General features: G+C 36.3%; 1 protein-coding gene across 1 annotated transcript in view; it reads right to left on the bottom strand.

Annotated features, from left to right (window-relative positions):
• Nucleotides 1–23,126, bottom strand: part of LAMA2 (laminin subunit alpha 2) — an 831,335-nt gene that overhangs the window by 505,177 nt on the left and 303,032 nt on the right. Inside the window, exons 5-7 of the mRNA XM_069077437.1 lie at nt 15,359–15,538; nt 11,805–11,894; nt 10,408–10,525 (exon numbers count right to left, since the gene is read on the bottom strand). Coding sequence (XP_068933538.1) covers nt 10,408–10,525; nt 11,805–11,894; nt 15,359–15,538 — 388 coding nt within the window. The remainder of the gene's footprint in view (nt 1–10,407; nt 10,526–11,804; nt 11,895–15,358; nt 15,539–23,126) is intronic.

The following is a 23,126-nucleotide window of genomic DNA, read 5'->3' on the forward strand; positions in this document are numbered from 1 at the left end:
GAAAATGAGGCCCAACTGTGCTTAACATAGGACTCACCATTATAAATTGATACTCTTGAGATTTCCTTCGTGTGGTAATGGACTGTACAGGACTACTTAATCAATCGATCGATCAATAGCCCTGGGTGGCTCATTACCACTGTTAAAGAAAACTCAAGAGTACATTTTAATAATGTCTGTGTATTCACAAACCAGACCCCTGTCCCTCTTTCTGCAATAGTTGTGCCCCTAAAAAGTTGAATATGAATATACATTCGGGGAAAAATAAAATAGTAAATAATATATACAGTGTTTACATAGAACAGAATCACATATCTCATGTTGCTTAGCATTAGAAAAGGGATAATACACAATGGAAAGTGAATTAGAGAGTAACATAAAAAGAAACTTTGGGAAAAGTAATTATCAGCCAGCAGGGTCAGGTAAAGTATCAGGGAGGAAATAACATTTGTGTTGGGCTCTAAAAGACGGAGGCAAATAGAAGGAAATGGGATAACCCCTTTCAAAGATACAAAGGCCTGACACTGGAAGGTGCATTGAAGTACCAGGCCATAATCTAGTTTAACTGTAGCATAGTGTTTGGAGGGAAGTCACATAGAAAGAAAAGGGAATGCAAAATGTGGAGAGCTTCAAATAACAGGCAGAAAGAGTTGGGCTTCATTTATGAAGCTACAGGGAACTGAAGACTTTTGAGTAGAAGAATGGCATGGTCAAGTCCATATATATTAAAAAAAAACATTTTTTGCAGTTTTCTGAAGGACAGATAAATAAAAGTGGTGATAAATTGCTAATATTTATTGAGTGCTTTCAGTTTGCAGAGCACTTTACATATGGTATCATTTTGATATTCATAAAACTGTGCAACGTAGGTTAGATTGGTGCTTATATTAGACCCATTTAAAGGTAGAAAAACTAAGGCTGTGAAAGTTTAACTGATTCACTAAGGATCACATAGGATCAATATCTAAGTGTACTAATAAAATTTGGTTCTTCCTAACTTAAACTCCAGCATTCTATCCACTATGCTCCCTAAATAGGAAGGGAAAGAGAATAGAGGTAGGAAGCCCTGTTCGGAGGATATTATAAGAGTCCAGGTACATAAGCAAAAGAGCTTATACTCTTAGGGCAGGGGCAGAGGAGAGGAGGAGAACAAACAGTGAGGAAGGTCAATGAGTGGCTAGAAGTCATACAGGTAAAATCAATAGGACAAGGGAACTGAATGGACAAGAGAGGTGAGGGGAAGGGGATAGTCAAAGATAATCCTTAAGTTAGAAAATCGAGGGAACGAATGGTGGTACCACAGTCAGAAATAGAGAAAAGAACCACGGTTAATAGGGAAAGATAAAATGCTTAGTTACATGCATGTTGAATTTGAGGTGTCAGTGGGACATCAAAGCAGAGGTACAATTATCAGAGATTTTGAGTTCAAACAGGAGTCAGTTCTAGAGCTAGAGAAAGGATGATAGCTGGGTAGGATAAAAGAGTCTAGGAAAGTGGGTTTTGTTTGTCTGTTTATTTTAGAATTGAGAAGATCTGAATATTTTTAGTCAAATGGAGAGAAACTAGAAGAGCAGGGATACTTCTACATAAACAGAAGCTTTAAGAAGATTTGAGGAATGAAGGAAGAGAGCTGAAGACAGACATATCCAGTGACTTAAACTGTCTCAGAGACAGGGAGATGAAATCATCTGCCGTGGGGACTGGGAGGGGTATCATTTAGGGTAAAAAGTGAGAGGAGGGGGAAGAAAGAAGAAGAAAAAGGGAGAAGAGAAAGGTAATCTCTCTGAAATTATGCATAATTTATCATATGCATATGGATACACATATACATGTAGATACATATACATATACACATACATATATATGTATGTATGTCCCCTGTGTGTAGATATTTGTATGCTCTCTCTCCCATTGGATGGTAAGCTCCTTGAGGGAGGGAAGAGGCTGGTTTTTATCTTTCATTGTATCCCCATTGCTTAGCACAATACTTGGAACTTAGGAGGAGCTTAAAAATACTTGATGACTGATTGATTTTCACATTCTCTGTTCATATCACTTGATTTTTATTATTAATCAAGGAAGTGTCTATGCATGCATACACGCACACACACACACAATTTTAGTTCCTTTACTTGGTGTTTCCTAAAATAATGATAACCTCATACTGACAATTTGAAGACAGACCACAGTCTAAACATAATCTTTTTTTTTTTTTTTTTGCCTTTTGGAGGGCAATTGGAGTTAAGTAACTTGCCCAAGGTTACATGGCTAGTTTTTTTTGTGTGGGTGTTAAGTGTCTAGGCCGGAACCAAACTCAGGTCCTCCTGACTCCGGGGCCGGCACTTTACTCACTGTGCCACCTGGCTACCTGAAACCTATTCTTTATTGGGGAAAATATGGGTTAGCAGGTTTCAATACACATAAAACTACCCAGTCACTATGTTCTATTCCGTTAGGCTTGGTCTTGAGTTCAACGTTCATTTGTTCACTAGCATTAACAAGATAGTTGATTTTAAACCTGTCTCCCCAGGAGGCAAAAATCCTCAGTTGGTTAACATGAAGGCTGAGAAAACAAAAAATAACTTCAATAAACAATAATTATATGTTTTCCTAAAGCTCACTACCTCAAATACTGCTTCTTCTCTGGGGTTCTGAATATAAATTCAAATTCAAGAAACAGATGTCTTAAAAATATTAAATGTTTATATTTAAGAAGCATTTGTCTCAAATTTTTAAGATTTAAAAATAGTGGATTTGCTATGTATATGTTAATCTTAAGAAATAAATATTCATTTTGGATCCTACTTGTTTCTACTAATGTTCAAGAAAAAGAATTGATGTATATTAAGAGAGAAATTTTAGACTTTTAAAAAAGAACATGACTGTAACATCTCTCCCAAAGTCCATTGGTATGGGACTCTCTCTGTTCTGGTGAAGACAAGCTATGCCCTGCATGAGGGGTAGGTAAAATGCAAGAGTTTCATTTCTCAGCCATCTCCCTTTGAAGACTCATCATTCAGTTGTTCCTGAATTCCAGCTTCAAGACAAAAGATGGAAAAAGCTAATCCCACTTTAAATTGATGAAGGAAAAGACCCTGGGAAGGCATGAAAAGAGGAGGCAGTCTCTGCAATCTATCATGTTCCCAACCCCTGTTCACTAGAGACTTTGAGGAGTTTCCCTTGAACGAGATCCAGGATACTTTCTCTTGGTTGAGCTGAGTTGTCCTGCTCTAGCTGAAAGAGCTCCTTCATTCTGTATTATCTGGCATATATTCTTTTATTTTTACATTCTATGGTTTCTGTTTTGCTATGATTTGGATAAATGGGCTTCTTTGCTATGTGGAAGTGATATTAGGTGGGGAAGGGGTCAAGCCTTGGATATAGAGCTTGGGGGTTCTCTTTCCCCTAGAGATGACAAAGAGATAAAAAATTAGATGGAACCTGAACACATCTCCTAGATGAACACTATTTAAGGGAGCAGTTAGACATGCATCTAACCCCTTACTTCCTTCAGTTTAAACTTCCTGCTTCCTCTCCTGGCATAAATGAAAACCTCCCTTGGAGAAGAGGACATAGATATCTATTCTGCCTCCCTTTGAGCCACACAGAAGAGTAGGACTCTAGCAACATGTGAAGGTTCCCTACACATGTCGGGCATCAGTCACTCACTCCTCTTTCACTACCTGTTATATTCAAGATTGAGCTTAGAGGCCAACTTTAAGTCTGGCTGTTATAAATCACAATAGAGTTAATGGGGCATAAATCACAAAATAAGGTAGAACCATAAAATCATAGAATTGGAAGAGACCTCAGAGATCCCATCTCCTCCTGCCAAAGAAGAGGGAATGTAGCTCTAGGAGAATGAGACTTGTCTAAGGTCATAGCTAGATAGCATTTTGTTACTCCCGGCTGGGGTTCAACAACCTTATACTCCTCTGGCAACTAAATCCGGATGGCTCTGGACGAGTGAGTGTGGCTGGTGACTTTGCACAGTTCTTCCTCACTTAAATTCAGTTCACTTGTATGTCATGGTATTGCCTCCCTGATGTCATGGTCTTCTTTGAGAACAAAGGACAAACCATAACAACAACACCCAGATCCATGATACTTGAGAGAACCCAGACTGGGAGAAATAGAGGAGGGGGAAGTTAAGAAGATTTTCTCAGATCAGAAACACTGGAAGACCAGTCTTGGGGATCAAAAGGCTAGAAGGGATCTGAAGCAGAATCAGAGTCAAAACTAGAAATGACATCCAAAGGAAGGTTAATGAGGTTCTGTTTCAGATTAAAGATGCAAAGATATTAGGACTCTTTATATATTTAGACTAGAAGTGATCCAAAACTCATCAAACACAAAATATAAGGAAACAGGTCAGCGTAGTAGAGCCAGAATGAGAACCTAGGTCCTCTGACAATAAATCTAGTGTTCTTTTCATTATGGATTTAGTATGGTGCCAGTAACTGTCTAGCTAGACAGAGTTAAAATAATTCCCTACATTCTGTCTCATCTCTGGACATATTTATATTTTTATGCCTGGCTTATGTAGCTGGCACTGCCTACTAGTTTCTTCTGAAATCCCTCATCTAAAGAATTTAAACTTAGTTTTCACTCTCCATAGCAATAGTCAAGCTCACAGAGTGTCAGACACTGAGGGGAGAGCTGGAACTTGTAGCCATGTGACTCCCAGGCCAAGGCATTCTTTGGGCTCTGCCCACTGCCCCTTGACTCCAGAATTGCTAAGCCTACTGTAAGTGAAGTCATTGATAAGAATGCCATGGGATGGCCAGGATGGATGGATCACACTTTGCATCATCTGAGGGACCTCCTCTCAATAAATGAGATCATAGCTCTATTTGAATCCTAAGTTATTTAAAGATGAGCCTGATCTTATAGTATATCCTATATGAATGGTACTATTTCTGCTTCCATAGTTGAATGACCATATGTATGTAAAAGTAATAAATTTACTTTTCTTCAAGAAAAAATCTGTAAGGTTTTTCATTAATTCAGATAGACATTTCTTCCATTTTTCTGAACTAATATATTTATACATCACTTAATAAAGAGTTAATGCCCACTATTTCCCAGGCACTGTTGTTAGGTATTACAGTTATAAGTACAAAGCAGTTTTTCTTACTGCCTATGAGATAGTGAAAATATATCAGTTTTACAGATGATGAAACAGAGAAGTTAAACGACTTGTCTAAGCCACTCAGCTATAAAGCAGTAGAATCTGGGAACCCAGATCTTCTGCCTCTGTGAATATCGTTTATAACAAAATAGAAAATAAACTCCATAAAACCTTTCTCTACATTAACACACTATTGTAATAGCTAAAAAGAGAAAGGCAGTAGAACAGAACATTTCCTTTCTGCTATATATGCTTTTGCCAAAAATTCCCTAGATAACACAGGCCTGAAAAAATGTCATTCTTCAGTCTTTTTTTTCTTCTTCTTCCATAAATGCTAAGTATAATCACTGCTGCTTAGCACACCTGTTTTCTGGTTCATAAGCTACACAGCTGTAACAAAATTTGAAGCAAAAAACAAAGCCTTAATTCCCTGGGTTCAGGACCAGAAAATTCTTACATAAGCTCTATTCCTGATGTGGGAAGAGGGCAAAAGAGGCCTGTTGCTAAATGGGGGATGCTGATGAAGAAGTTCTTCTAGCAGGTCAATCATGCATAGGTGTGAAATATAACCAACTGGTGATTTTTAGACATTGAGAAAAAGCATTCAGGTATTCTCCACTCCCTTCCTCTCCCACTCCTTGGTTCCTCATTTGGGAGGCTCTAAATATGCTGTCTCTTTCTGTCTCTGTCTCATCTCTCTCTGTGTCTCTGTCTCTGTGTCTCTGTCTTATCTCTCTCTCACTCTGTGTCTCTCTCTGTCTTCTGTCTCTGTCTCTCTCTCTTCCCCCAACCTTATTACCCTGAAAAAAATCATCTGTCCTGGAGCCTGCTCTCCTGATTGGCCCAGCCACATACACAACAGTTCCAGCTCCACTCTTTTGCTGGACTTCATCCATCTCTACATCAGCTACCTTGCACAGATATGCTTCCCATTCCTCCATGCCTGCCACCCAGCTCCATTTTATGTGCTGTCTTCTATTATATTGTAAGTTTCTTCAGCATAAGGGGACTGCCATAATGGCTTAATTTTTATCCCCAGTGCTTAGCAGAGTCCAGTTTACATATCATAGTAAAGTATTTAATATCTCTTTCTCTCTTCCCTTCTCTCCCCCTTGTCTGTCAACTTTCTGTATCAATCCCAGCCCCATTACTTTTAACAGTGACAGCTTTTCTGTAAAAATCAAAGATAATAACAGTAGTATTTATATATAGTGTTTTAAGGTTTACAATGTCCTTTACAAATATCATTCCATTTTATCCTCACAACAAGCCTGGGAAATAGGTTTAATTATTATCTACATTTTACAGATGAAGAAACTGAGGTTGTTAAAGGACTTGCTCAGGGTCATACAACTTGTAAGTGTCTGAGACTGAATTTGAACAAGTCTCCCTAACTAGTTCTATTCACTGCATCATTTAACATCCAGAACAAGCTGATAGCCTTAACATGGATTCCATTCCCTCCCCTTCCCCACCCTCAAATCTACCTACTTCTCACTCCCATCACTCCAGGTAACACGCTGATTTAAATTTATACTAAAGCTCTGAAGCACAAATAACTGATAGGAACCTTATTTCAGAAGAGTTTTGATAGAAAGAACTATTCAGAGTACTCAAGTGAATTACTGACAGTAGGATAAATTCAGTAAGGAATGTCTGGGTTTGGGAACAAAGACAAACTTCCCTTCCAATCCAATTTGGCCTCATATTCCTGAAAGGTCTGATTTCCAGTGGGAGATGTCAAACTAAAATTTTCTACACAAGCTAGCAGCCTGGAAAGATGTCCTTTACTTCATGATTTGGAAAAAAAATTAGAAATAAAAGAAAAATATGAAGGAAGAAAAGACAAAACAGAAGGAATGACAGAATGGGGGAAGATGAGGAAAGTGATGGAATTCAAGCTGAACAAAAATACTTTGTTTTTGTCATTCAGTTGTGTCCAAATATTTGTGACCCTATTTGTATTTTTCCTGGTAAAAATACTGGAGTGGTTTATCATTGCCTTCTTCAATTCATTTTACAGATAAGGAAACAGAAGCAAATGGGGTTAAGTACCTTGCCCAGGGTCACACAGCTAATGAGGGTCTGCGGTCACATCTGAACTCAGGAAAATGAGTCTTCCTGACTCCAGGTCTAGCACTATCCACTGTGCCTCCTAGCTACTACAGAAAGAAAGGCTGGTCTCAAGAACATTTGGGGGTTCCAGTCTTTTTAATATTCATTTCACTTTGACATTTTAATTGATAAGTTGTTTTATCAGAATGGAACCTCCCATTGATGATTATATTCATGACTTTCCATCTTATACATTTCTTGTTTGTATCTATCAAGGGGTCACTTAAAATACCAGAGCCTTTCACCTGGTTCTTTTAATTTTGTAGGGGTATTAATGAACATATTAGTCGCCTTGAATTCCGAGTACTTTTACCAACCTATCTTCTCAAATACAAGTATTCATCAATGATAGCAAGTTGCAACCTATTTCAGTCTACCACATATATGTCTTTTTCTATTGCCTTTTGATTCATTATCTTTTTGATTCTTCAGAGATCCTGATGTTCCATGATTAGCAACAATGTACTACAGCATCATTACAGAAATAGCAAGAGTAAAGAAAAGAGACTTTTGCAGTATAAAGCACTACCCAATTTCCCAAATATAATTCAGTCCAATTTCTTCCTCTTGCTCAATTCTGGTCCCAGCCTATCTTTACTGCAGATCAATATTATACATAACATACACACATACTTTTCTCCATGTCATATATAGTCTGTGCAATATGTATATTTTAATCTACTTTGTTTTTTCTGTAATTATAAGACAATTTCACATTTCTTTGTGAATTGCTAGGAAGTCCTACAGCATTCAATAAAATTAATACAATATTTATGGAAACAGGAATATTTGCAGAATGACACCATTAATAGAGAATCATTCTAGTTTTATCATTCTGCATAAGCTATATTCTGTTTAAGATATATTCCTTGACACTGAAAAACATCTTCAGTGAGTGTGAGAACAAAGTCATCTCCATGGTATTGTCTGTCAAAATACTATATTTTAACACATGTAAGGGACACATCATGCTTCAAGAGATATTCCAATGCTGATCAATTTTTTAAAAAATTATTAGACATGGTGTCAATTTTGTTCTCTCTGCAAAGAATTTGGGAACTTAAACTGAATCATCTCAAGAACATTTACATATGATTTAGGGAGGACAACAAAGAGCACTGAAATGGCACAGAACTACTGGGTTCTATGGTATTCAATTTATATCAGTGCCTCTGATGGTACCCTAATATTTGCACTCTTCCACCATAGTGCTCAATGTACTGTTTGAAGAAGTGATTATGACATAGAAGGCTGTGAATTCAGATAGGCTATCTAAATCTTACAACTACATACATATTCAAATTAACAAATATGTGTGCTAGGTACTGATATAGAAAAAAGATAAACTTTATTATCAAAAACATCTTAACATGGTGGGAGGGGAAAGGATTGACATCATTTCAACAGGTGCACTATGTCTATCACAGCACTGGTTTCAATCACCCCATCACTTCTCCTTCTTTGTAATTTATATTTGTCTTTCCATAAATGCTCCCCAAAGGATCTGCCCAATATATTGAAGGTCTTCCTATGACTCTTTCAACATTTTGTAAGTACCTCTGAAGCACTCATGCTACATATGTTATTCATCATTCCTGCTACATGACTGGCTTGTCTATTTTTCTAGTCATAAATGTTTTTGATAACAATTTTCTTAGGATTTCTCATGTGCAAGTCACAAACTTTTATGCCTACCACGTATCTTTTCTATTGTTTTAGTCACTTAAAAATGTTTCTTTTTTACTACCCAGAAGCTCCAGAAAATAAATCAATTTACAACCCCTTTAAGATTTGTAGAAACTTTCCAGAACCCCCCCAACATTGTAACTTAAAATTTAATCTTGATTAAAAACAGAAATAATTCTAAAGCAATCCTATTTATTTCACTATCTCTTTAAATACAGCATTCCAAATATAACTGCTTTTTTCTTTATTGCTCAAAATCACGCTCATGGACATTCACAATTGTAATGTACTTAAATGATCTAGCCATAGATATAGGTTATATGGGACTGAATAGATACTAATGTCAGCAATAACCTTGAAACTTGCCTTCTTCAAAAAGTTCCTAACATCATTTTATTGGCCCATCTTATTGGGTGGGGATGGGATGGGTTATTTTTTTTTCTTGTTATAAAGGTAGAGTAGTTCATGTTGAATTGTGACTTGTGTAATATGTCTGCCTTTCTACCAAATTATTAGAATGCAAGCTCCTTGAGGACAGGGATTGTCTCATTTTTAAATTAGTATCTCCAGTGTTTGGCACAGAGAAGGAAATTCATAAATGCTTGGTCACAGAATGGGGCTGAAAAAATATTCTTTGAAGTGAACCAGTGAAATTCTAATTCTCTTGTTCTCCATGAAATCATCTTCAGTATTGCTTATCAACACTTTAATTTCTTAGAATCATTCAAATATTACCTCAGATTTGTGTATAAGTAGCGCAATGGACCACAGGCATCTCCTTGTCAGTTCACAACCCTTCTTTTACATCAATTGTTACAAGTTTGCTGCTAAAGTGTAAAGAAAGCATATTTCCCCAGAATTGTTGTGGGAATCAAATGAGGTAATATATGTAAAGTACTTTTTAACCTGAAAGTGCCATTGAAATGTTAGCTATTAGCTATAATCATAATATCCCTTAACCATTCAATAATTGGTGGAAAAGCAGGTTGTGCAACAAACTACTCCAAGTTTATGATTTTCCAGTTACCAAACACTTGATTTTATGGGACCCTGAAGCACTAACTGGTATAAGGAGAGCCAATCTAACCCAATTCTGCTTAAACATAAGGGAAGGAGTGATTATCTGGCACTTGTCATGGTAGAAGGCAGTCAGTACCATTAAAAAAAAACTAGCTTCAGAGAACAGACTGAGCACCATAATGACCTTTCAAAAAATAAGATTCGTCACCTTAATGAAAGAACCCCTAAGAATTGGATAATTAAGATTTCAGGGTAATAAAGCAGAGGAAATCAGCTTTTTTTATTTTAGATAAAACTTACAAAATAGAAAAAGACAAAGTATATGTCATGGCTTCTTTCAATTTTACAAACATTTATAGAATATTTCTAAAAGAAAGAAATACATATATCTTTCATCTCCTGGAACATAACTTCTTGTCCTGGTGACTAAAATCCACAAAAGCATAGTTACATACCTTCACATTCAGTCTTGGTAAGAAAAGTCCCTGCTTTCCAAGGTTTTTGGTGAAATCCTGGACAGCACTGATCACAGCTATCACCACAGGTATTATGCTCACATTCACAACGAGATTTCTAAACAAGAAGAAAGGGGAAAAGAGGTATATTGTTTATTATTTGACAAGGTAAACCATTGGGAAGCAATGGTAACAAGGTGTTGGCCTAACCTACACCTAATTTGAATAATCTCTTATCCCACTCTGGAGACAGAGTTTGGAGCTCTTCATAGATGGATGTGTCTGTTCTGAGTTGTTAAGAGCATCTTATGCTCTAGTAATAAAAGGGGGGGGGGGAAGGATAGCAATCCAAGGCATTCTAAATCGAACCTTTTATATACTTCATGAGTGAATGAAAAATTCAGTGGCCTCAAAAATTTATCCATTTGTCTGAGAGATCTCAAAACTCTATATATTAATCTCAGAATGAATCTCCAGATAACTATGGACACATTCAGACCCCAAAAGCCGGATTTTGGGAAATCCTCACTGGCCATTGGCACAATTGATAGGGAATACTAATGTCTTGCAGGAAATACCACTGTATATAGAATGTCATTACAGGAAGTGGTTGACTATTTGGGCATTCATTAGGATGTGGCATTTTGATCCAGAGAAAGAACCCTAAGTCCATTATCCTTGTTACAGATTCATTATCACAGCAATTTTTCATATCTTTACTTCTTCTGATATTAAAATATTCAATGCATGTAATCTCTAGCCAGTAGTCATTTCTCATACTTAAAAACAGAGTGATTTGTAGAATGGCATATGATTGGAAAAGAAAATCACATTCACTTTCTTTTCTGGAGTATAAGCAAACATTCAAGTGGAATCTCTACCCCAACTTACCAATATGTTCCAACATGACTCTAGGAAGCTTCCATTGCTTATTCATCATCTCACCTTCCTCCCTATGCTGCACCCTCAGCATCCCGTCCCATGACTGTTATTTATCTACTAGATAACCATCAAGTTACCAACTTTTCCATTTGTTTGCTAAAGAACAGTCTTGATTAATATTGTAAAAGAAGTGGACAGGCTGATTGACGGGAGGCATTCTCTGAAGTTAAATCATGTAGCATGCTGTCATAGCCAGAGAGTTTTCAAAACAAATGGACTAGTTTGAAGCCTTTTGGGGAAAAAAAATAATCTGTTTGCTGATACTGTGGTGGCAGACTTCAAAGTCCATCATTCTGACTGCCAGCATTATTTCACCCTGGCACTGCTTTCAGTTACACCATCTAAGTGGGGACCTGACATCAATTCACAGACTACGCTGTCAGCAAAGCATTCTCATGCAACATTTTACAGTTTCAGGACTGCATTTTGCCAAATGGTCCTATAAATATACGTACATTTGTTGACGGATCAAGTGGACAAGCCCTGGCATGACCATAGCAGATGCACATTCCTCCAACGGAAATATCCTTGACTGAATAGTAATACTGCACAAAGGAAAATAAGAAATCTAGTTACCAGGGACTGCAAGCTAGAAGAAACAAAAGTAAACACTTTTCATCAACAATTTTACTTTTTTCCTTCCACTGAATTAGAAACAGGTAGGTGTTTTTTTCCCCCCTAGGACAGATGAAGGCATCTATGATGGAAAAAAAATGATTCTTTGATGTGTAATACAGCCTAAAAAAAGATGACATATACTTCATCCAAAGTGAACACTATAAAGTAATGAATCCACATGGTAGTAGATGCAATTGGTACTAGTTATTATTTAAAGACCATGGTCTAAATGTAAGCTCCCTATTTTACTGATCAGAAAAGTAATTTAGATCAGGGCTTCTTAAACTTTTTCTACTTCCAACCCCTTCAGTGCTTCTTAAAATGTGGATCACAGCTCCATATCACAGTTTACCTGGGTAGAGAGACATCATCATTGAATTAGCCAAGTCAGATTACTTGCTACCTGTGATACCTTGGACTCAGAAGCTAGTCCTAGATAGTGAAGATGCCTTTGCAACTGTACATGCTGATAAAGTCTTTATGGAATTGAAAAAATAAAGGTAAGTTCTTTGAAGAAATAAACTTTGCCATTTTAGTCTTTGTATACCAAGTGCCAATTTTCCTAGCAGACAATATTCCTAATAAATATTTATTAAATTGAAATATTTGTTTGCTTCATTTATATTTCATTGTGATCTGATTTTTTAAATGAGTTTTGAATTTTTAAAGTGTTATTGATATATTTTGCTTTTAAAATAACAGGCATTTACAGATCACTTCCACTTTCTGAGAGGTCTCTTGTAAGAAAGTAAAACAATTGAGTAAAATTAATAATATGGTGATCTCATCTGAAAATGCATGCCGCATTCCACATCTGTAGCCCCCTATCTCTCTATTAAAAAATCTACTTCCTTTCCCTTTCACTCCCTACCCCACTGAAAAAGTCCTCAGTTATTAATTTTTTTAATATCAATGTACAAAAATTATTTTTTTTTCTGTTTATATTTTTTAAAAATCTCTCTTAGGCCTTAGTAAGTCTAAGTCAAAAGCAGACTTTTTCCTTCTGTTTCCCATTTGAAGGGAACCCACCAAATAAGCTACCACCAATGATGAGCTCTTTCTCTAACCACAGTGAAAGGAAACTGGTTATAAAGCTAAGTTTCATTCTGAAGAGCATAGACAGTGAACAAGATTTCATTTCTCAGTAGGTTAGAGGGAAAAATTAAAAGGAAGATTTCTTGTTTTCTTTTATCTTTAATTGTTAGTGTTATTATGCTCCTATCTGAAGTTAACTGCAGGCTATACTAATAGTTATAGTCTTCCAGAATTCCAATTTATTAGTAAGAAAAAAATTTTTGGCAATCAAAAATGTAATCATGTAAAAGATGCATTTAACCAAGTAGATTGTCTCATACATCCTAGACAAGGAATAACTACTTAATCAATTGAAATGAATCATTGCCTACATGTCCATGGTCCTCTTCACTCTTCAAAACAATTCCAAAAATACTCTTTTCACTGAACATACATAAAACTTGGACTAGTGGGATATATCAGGAGGTTTCCATGCCTATAAAAGTCAGTGACCAGCCAAGGCTCCAGCATTAACTAGGTTGGCATGGGCACACTATATATAGTTTGGAAAGGTCATATCTCAGTATTTATGATAGACTTTATGATATGGCAAACCAATTTTACATAAGCGGAGATCTCTGTACAACGCTGTATCTCTGAGAACTGACATACAGTACCCCTTTATTGGACATTTACATTAATAGATACTCATACATACATGTGTGAATGTATACACACGTGTGTATATGTATATATATGTATGTATATAACTGGAACATAAGAGACATTGAATAAAAGATACTTTAAAGCTTTTGTATTTTCTTTTCTGTTTTCAATGCTGTCCTAAAAAAGATATATGCATGGCTCTGTTGAGGATAGGGAGGAAGAGCTACAATTGATTTTCATTGATTTTTTTTTCCTTGACAGATATACTGTCGGAAAATATTTAGTTTTATTTTAATATTATCCAGTATTCCTCGGTGTTTTCTTTTTTTAAAAAAAATCCCCAAATTTGAATGAGAAAAGATTTCTCTCAAACAAACAATCCATAGTATCATCATGAAGTAATGATTCCTTTCTACTTGAAAGGATATTGTAAAACAAATTTACCACCATGCTAAAAAAATCATATGAATTCCGTTGGGGTTCCAAGCTGGAATAGTCTAAAAGTTGGAAATATGTGCAATAATCTGTGGAGACCATAAACCACATTTATTTCAGAGTATTTAGAAAAGTGAAAGCTATGTTACTTACATAGATTTAGCTTTGAGCTCAAGCTTTCTTGCCAGGAATTTTGTGACTGTGGGCAACCTACTTAATCTCTATTCCTCAGTTGACCCATTTAATTAAATTCAATTCAGCAGTAAGTTCATACTATATATAAAACACTATATTGGGCTCTGCCACTATAAAGACAAAAATAGGAAAACGTCCTTAAAATGAGGAGATTCAACAAAATGGTCTCTTAGAACCTGCCCAACTCTAAATCTTATGATCTTTGCTTGGAAAGCATTTATTCCATTCAATCCAATTCAATGAGAGAAGAGCAAAGAACATGGGAAAACATAAGGGCAGTTAAAAATGGGGTCCTGGTGACTACTAACCATTCTACGTTCTGGTCTTATAAGTTCTAAATTTGTTCAGACATTTCTGTGGACCTAGTCTGACCTTGGCTGCATTATTCCATGTTTATCTTTTTGTCCCAGGAATCATACAGAATTTTTCCCTACTATAAACCTAAAGGAGAAAATAATTCCCTTAACATTGGTTTCCCACCCATAATTCCTAGGGTCCTTCCCATATATCACATTTAGCAGCCTGTTCCCCATTGAAATACATGTAACTCTGTTACAGTGCAGATGGGATCAATAGTGCATTGTGTGTTTTTCTTTTCAGCTGAAAGTTCACATTTGAAAACTGCAATTGAGCTTTTTGGTAATAAAATGTCTGCTGTGTCGATATTGTGTAAGGAAGGTTAAATGAACCAGTGAACAATGCGGGGGGGGGGGGGGGGGGAGCAGGAGGGATGAAACATAGTAACAACTGACAGCCACCTCCTGCTGCTCATGTGATTCCTAATCCTGAAAAATGTTCACCCCTGGAAGGATTCATTTTGGTTGGCTTCTTGGGCTTCAAGAATAGTTAAGAAGCTAATTTAAAAATTTCTCTCTCTTATATTTCTTGGGAAAAAAAATAAAAGAGCTCATGAAGGGAGTGAATTGTGTTCCATTGGCTACCTGACATCCAACAACAGCTTTTTGTGCGCATCTGGTGAAAGGGTAGGTATAAAGAAGAAAGAGGTAGGAAAGGAAGGAAAGTCATTCATCATGCCCAACCTGATAAGCAAGGAACAGATGACATTTGTACCATAACTTACTCTTCTTGTAACAATGGGGTCGATTTCCCTGGGGTCTTTGTGGGCAAACATCATTAAGTCTGCATTCAGGGTCCGGATCCTCTGAAATCTCAGGCGAATATAGCGGGCTGAGGTGAATTCTAGAAGCTCTGGGGAAGGGTCATCAGCACTGGGTCTTCCATTGATCAGAGATATGTGAATCTAAAGAGTATAGAAAATGTAAAATTAAATAGTTTGTGCGTATACATATGAAGGGATGCCAATAATGATGATTAAGGCATCTAGTTAGAAATATCTAGACATAACATATCCTAAAAGTCAGTGCAGTTTTAAACTACTAAAACTATTTAAACTGTTAAAGCTTAAAACAGCATCAAGAGTTTTAGGACACCCTGTATACATCCATACACACATAGGTATAGAAATTAACAAATGTTTCTTTTCATATATAGATAGATGGATATCTCTATAAATAGAACATCAGAGGCTATTAATCCAAACTCTTTATTTTATATGTGGGTATGTATATGTATTCTACATCAATATTATCCATTACATCCATTAGGATGCAAGATATCTACCTCTACTAGTAAAGATAGATATCTATACCTCTATTTATTAGCATTTATTAATCTTACTATGCGACAGACATTGTACCACGTTTTGGTAATTTAAATAAAAAGTAAAAATATCCTTTGACCTCCAGGAGCTTACATTCTAGTGAATACACACACACATATACATATACATACATACATACATACATACATACATACATATATATATATATATTCTCTGGTGTTCCTTCCAGATCCTAGCATCCCATATATATATATATATATGTATATATATATATATATATACATATATATATATATATATACACACACACACACATTTACAATTAATGTTAAGTGGTTTTGTTAAAAAAATCTGGTTACAAAACTACTTAACCCATACTAGAGTTGACTTATCATACATAGGTTTATAATAAAAGTAGCAAAAAGAGAAACAACTCATGATATACTAAGAGTTAAAATAGAAAAAAATGGATGAGAGATAAATTTCTGAATTATACTGAATTCTGTTGATTGAAAAAAACAAAGAATTCATTCGCTGAGATTCTCATTTTTTTACAAATGAGGTAGACACTATTTTATATTGCTTTTTCTATGACCCCAACAATGCCCCCCCAAAAACACAAATTCTACTTAGAACCTCAGCTTTAGACAGAAGCTTCTCTTCCTAAGTTCAAAACTTTTTCACAAAATATTAAACATTATTTGCCTATTAAAGTATTATTCCTTTTTCTAACTACATATCTGTGTGAGACTGTATGTTTTTCATAAACTTCAGTGAAAACAATATATATCACAACAAATTGAATGCAGAAGCAGAAATGAGAATCTAGCTATCTTCAATTAAGCCAGCTATTGAGGAGATTAGCAAAACTATGTAAAACAATGATGCTTTTCTACTTTGTTTTGAAAATAGTTATTTTTCATGAAATATGTAATATTAATACACAATATAAATATATAATATACTTATTTTTAAAATGAATAAGTATTTTTAAACTATGTTTTAATATTTAATATCATAATATTGATAATTATAACACATATAGAAAAGCTATTTGGGGTCTTCGATACTTTTTAAGAGGGCAAAGTGGTCCTAAAATCAAAAAAGTTTGAAATCTGTTGCTCTAGAACATTGTACACTATCAATTTGGGGGACTTTTTGATATGCTCTGAACCACTGCACAGTTCTCTGAACAGATGACCTCCAAAGAATGTATTCTCTTACTCTGTTGCTTCACTTACATCTTTCCTTTTGTGTGTTTGGAGAGCAGGCAGGAGGGAATAGAACAAACTCTATAAGCCTGAAATTGTCAGGGAAGGTTGGCACATTCATAATTAGGGATTCTAGTATCCAGAGGGTGGAGCAGTGGTTAACAGGAATGGAGTGGGGTGTGATTTTCAAAGTATGACGTTCAAAGAGGTTGGTGCCTGGGGTCAAGAAGACCAAAAGTCAGGTACTGAATTTAATGGGTACTGCATTTATTGAGGAGGGAGAGACTGCCCTAGACGTCCACAGATGGCAACAACAAAGATTTAGAAAGAATCAAGTGAACTCTAAAGGAGAAGAAGTGTTTGCTGGGTAATACTGACAGTGGATGGTCTGTAAATGGGAATGGAGGGCAAGGAATTCTACTCTAGAGGGTACAAAGAACAGATGAGCCAGTTTTGGACAAACATCATTCAACTAGGCTGTTTTCTAATTGGTTTCACTGCCTCTAGTTATCTTTCTCCACTCCAATCCCTTCTCCCCATATAACTACTGAAGCCATGTTACTAAAGCACAGATCTGATCCTGTTACTTCCCTGATCAATAAACTCCAGTGACTCCTTATTACTTTTAGGATGAAATAAGAACTTCTCTGCTTGGCATTTTAAGTCCTTTACAACTTTCAGTCTTACATCTACCTTTCAAGATTTATTAGGCATCACTCCCCTCTAGCATCTACAGGCTATTCCTCACACAGGACACTCTACTTCCTGTGTCTGCACCCTTTCATAGGTGGTACCCCATAACTAAAATGTATTCTGTCTTTCCCTTACCTCTTAGAATACCTACTTTCCTTTAGAGCTCAACCCAAACTCCACCTTATGGAGGAAGCCTTACCTGATTTGTTTTTCCTTCACCACAGTAATGTTAATGGAATCTGAAGATCTTCCATGCCCCTTTGTATTGGCAAGTAAGCAGGTACTTAGCACCTTGTTTCAAGTTAACACCTTGTTTAAGTTATTTAATTAACACAGAAGTAGTTAACACCTTGGAAGGAAGTTGCTGATGTAACAGGAAGGGGAGGAACAGGGAGGAGCTACAGGGAAGAGCACAAGGTGGACAAGACAGGATTTTCCTGGGGTGAGCATCATGGAGGCAGGGCAACTGGTGGGGGAGGGGGGTCAGGGAGGAGAGAGAGAGAGAATTTCTCTCAGTGAGCATCTGGAGGCTGAAGTTTCTGCTGAGACCTATCTTCTGGTAGAACTTATCCTCTAGGAATTTCTGCTGAGAACTTCCAAGAACCAGGCTGAGGAACTACTGCGAGTGAGAGAGGAGGATCCCTGCTTTAGGGAGACTGTTCTGTTGTGAAGGCTTGGGAATGTGGGTGTTCACTGCATTAAGCATGTGTACCAACTTCTTGGTTACTGTAATGACTTTGGCTTTCTGGTTCTGGGACTTGGTTTTCTGATATTTGAATAAATGCTTTGGTTTTATCCTCCATGTGGAAAGCCTGTTACATTTTGTGATTCACAACTATACCAGCATATTCATAACCACCATGGGTGTTGTGAATATCGCATTATTGTTACAACCACTAAATTCCCATAGATTTACTATTCATATCTACATGTTGTATAACTCAATATGTAAGCTTCTTGAAGGAAGGGGGTGTTTCATCTTTATATCACATTGGCAGATATAGTAACTGGCACGTAGTAGGTGTATAGTTTAATAAATGCTCATTGATTGATAGATCATTCTCTTTCTGAAAGTAAATGTGGCCATAATATTTAAGTGGAGTTTTGAATACTTAGCAGTTCCCTTACTTAAACTATTTACTATATGAAATTTTTTGGTAGTGCAAAAAATGAGACTTTCATCTTCTAGGTCTATAAAACACTTTGAGAAATCTAATGCAAAATACATAATAGCATGAAATACTATAGTCCTGAGATAAATACCATTTAATTGTAAAGATAGCTTTTTTAAAAAAGATCACAAAAGGGGTGGCTAGGTGGCACAGTGAATAGAGCACCTTTCCTGGAGTCAGGAGGACCTGAGTTCAAATGTGGCCTCAGACACTTAACACTTACTAACTGTGTGACCTTGGGCAAATCACTTAACCCCAACTGCCCTACCTTTCCCCCTCCAAAAAAACTCACAAAAACAAGACATACAGCAACAATGTAACTACTAAGGAAGAAGCCCATAGGAACCAAAATCTCTAGTTTTCTCATCAGTTTTGAGAAATAGTCAGTACATGATTTGCTTTACTAATTCTACCTATGTATGTGTAGAAAATGAATATCACCTCAGGAGGACTAACATGGGTGAATATGGGAAAGAGTGCTTCAGGGACATGCTGAGCATGATTTGAAGTCTCGATTTAACATTGCTACCGAAGGCTAGGAAAGACGAGCAGCACACAGACCCCACCAGCAAGAAGCTATCAGAGCCGAGTAGATAATTTGAAATCAAAATACCATGATGACTATAAGGCTAACAGACAAGATTTCAAGGGGTAACAGGTCCTGAAGGCAGTAAATATAGCTACAACTACCCAAAAGACAGACTGCATGTAACAAGCATGGATGAAACTATTGGTCACACACTGGAATTTTCATCAGCATCTGCATGTTGATGATCCGGCATGATATTAATTACAATTTTTGACAGGAGAAACAATAATATGTATTTTTCTTCTCCTAATACACTGCAATAAAAATTCCAAGAGATTATTTTACATATTTACTGCCAATAAACCACTTCATTCATCAAAAAAATGTAGAAAGCTACAAGATCAACCAATAATTCTGGGGTCTCATAGAATTACCACTAAATACTTTATGATAAGGAGTGAAAGATCTTAGCTAATTGAAACTTCATTAATAATTAAGCACAAGAAGCATGTATTTAGAAGCCATATTTACTCATGATGATAGAAAGTAAATTTCGTATAAAACATACATGTGTGTATTTGTAGCATAAATTCGTATTATATTTATATATAAATTATATAAACATTTGTAGTATATAAATTATCTGTGTGTATGTACATAAGCATACACATTTTTAAAAAAATTTGGACCTGTAATTTCATTGTAATAATGGTTCTGCAATTTATAGTATTAGAGAGATGGATTATTTAAAAAGTTAAGTGGGTTTCCCAGAGTCACACAACCAGGATATGCCAGTCAGTAGTTGAACCATGTTTCTTCCTGACATCAAGTTCAGCTTGAGCTATTACACTATACTACTTTACTTTCTAAAATCCTGGACTTTCAAAATCAGAAACATCTCAATGATTAAAGTTAAGTTATGAAATTTGGGGGGCATGGGGTGGCCCTCACCATATTCTAGAATATATTATTATATGACCCTACTCAATCTCTGGTTTGACTCACTCATTCAAACTTGTTCTCACATCAGCAGGTCTAATTTCCTAGAAATTGTCTTTATATTAATACCACAGATCATTAATAGGTTATGAAAAAATAAATATTTTTTTATTCCTTTTAGATATCAAAATGGTTGTCTAGAAGAGGGATAAATAATGTTACATCCTTTGACAATTAATATAATTATTTTCCTTTAGATTTAAAATACTTTTTCTATTCTTTTAATTATAAAATTGCTTCCTTGAAAAGGGCAATAACATGCATAAAGACTCCACTAGGCCAGGGATAGTTTAGTTATATAAATAATTTACCTTTTATTTTTAGTCTTGGTGTTGTAGCAGCAAGCACCCCAGCATCTCCAGGGTGGCTGCCAACACAGGTTCTTAGATCTGCTTTGCTGAAGAAAAGCAACTCAAAATCCATTAACAAGCTTACTTTAATCGATCAAACATATATTGTTTTCCTAGTTCAGGGAAAAAAGGTCAGCACCCTGAACTTCAGAGTATACAGACAGAAGTCACAAGACAGAAAAACAGATCAAGCAGAAAGGCTTCCAAACTGCCCAACCATTATATCCATACCAAATCACAGTTACCAGAGATGGAAGCATCAACATCTGGGTTATGCAAAGCCCGGGGGCTCTCAATGACTGCCCAGAGTTTCATCTGGTCAAATCACACAACACTTCTCAAAGTGAGCCCCAAAACAAAGTCTCACATCAAGGATTATATAGCTTTCTCCTGGGTCAGAGAATGTAACAACCCTCTTGACCCACTGCCCAATCACAAAGTATCTCCTGAGAAACAAGCCTCCCACCACAGGCTCCAGGTGCACTTAAGCCTAGGGACAGGGAAAATCTTAAAAATTTACATTCCCATTACAGGAAGCCAAGTCAAATGGGGTTAAGTGACTTGCCCAGAGTCACATAGCTAGAAAATATCTGAGGCTGGTATTTCTGACTCCAGACCTAGCCACTGTACTACCTAGCTGGCATAGTATAGAAGATCTGATTTCAAATCCTGCTTCTGACATGTACTGATATGACTTAATCTTTCAGTGCCACCAGGTAGCTAAGACTAAAAGTTGTGTTAATAGAGAGAGTTTCCACACTGGGAACTCTCTACACTGATAAGAGCACAAATCTCATTCCCTCCCACCCCTCCAAAAGAAAAAAGATCAGTCTGAAAATAAAGTTGATCCTTGTGTTATACGTTAAACTAGATTTAACTTCCCCATTCAACAATGTAGCTGATTTAAAAGAACAATTTTTCCTGATAATTATTTAGGTAACAAATTAGTCCTAACAACACTTCAATCATAATTTAATTACTGCTCATTTTGAGATGCACTTGACTTCACCAACAGAATACCATTTAAAAGAAGAAAGAAAAGTTTCCTGTGCCCCAGTTGGAACTTTCTGAAGAGAGGCATTAGCTTGTCTGGTGTGCTACTTTGATGAAATATACTTGTGCCGTACATGGAATCAGTGAGCTCTGCATTTAAACAATCAGACTCTTTTCTTTTTAAATGGTGCACATGTTCTCATTTAAGTTAATAAACCATATGATAGCTACTTAAAGGATTCAGCAAAAGAACATTTTTCCTCCTCACAGCTTTGGTATTTGAAGGGAGTCAGGCTGCCAAGCGATCTTCTGAGTGTAGTTAGTCCCAAGCTGTTTCTGGGATATAAAACCACCCAGCTGTTTGGCCATGTTGTTTGCAGAATTTTTTTTTTCCTTTTTCCTTTTTTTTAAGTGCTCACTTTCCTTTAAAATAAATTGCCATATTGGATAGGTTATTTTCATTGGCACAAAGCTGTGTAATTCTGATGCCATTGGGTGATTTAGTAGACTTCCTGATTTCCTGTGGGGTGACACCTGGAGGGTGTCTGTCTTCGTGAAAGATGAAAAGTTTCAATTCCTAATTCTATCGCTGTCTTGCTGTGAGGCCCTGGGAAAGCTCTGGTGGCCCAGTATCTTCCTTCTCCACTCCCACTTACAAACATATTGGTGGGTGTGTGTTCATGCTGTCACAGGAAACTGTGTTCCAACCACACAATTTGGTCTATGTTTATCCATTTTTTAAAGATTAAAACAAATTTCTCCCTGCTTAAAAAAATCCTCAGCATACAAATAAAGTGAAACATATGAGACCAATTCCTTCCATGCCCAAATCAGTGAAATAGAAAAAAGTTAGGCACAAAAAAGACTTTAAATTGTACCCTCCCACACAATGTGGCTTTTGTTAGTGTAGATAACTTAAATAAATCAGGCTGCCTCCGATCTTAAAATGGTTCTTAGGCGGAGACTTTGTAGATACAGAAGGCAGACTTCTGTGCCTCCATATTTCTTTGAGAAAGCAAGCTTATAAATAGCTGATGCTACAAATAACCAGATTTTGGATTGCACAGTACTGTCTAGTGCACTATTTTCTTCCTTTGACAGGTCATCGGAAGACCTTAGTGCTAGGCAAGCCTAGAAGAATGATAGGGAGGCTTAGGAATCATTTACAAATTGTATTGACATTAGTCAACTAAGGAAACTAATCAATCAACAAGCATTTGTTAAACACTAACAGAAAAGGCCAGGCATTGTTCTAAACTC

Source organism: Petaurus breviceps, unplaced genomic scaffold (genome assembly GCF_028583685.1).
Source record: "Petaurus breviceps papuanus isolate PSGF00001 unplaced genomic scaffold, PetGlider_PUasm1.0 90977, whole genome shotgun sequence".
NCBI classification, from domain to species: Eukaryota; Metazoa; Chordata; class Mammalia; order Diprotodontia; family Petauridae; genus Petaurus; species Petaurus breviceps.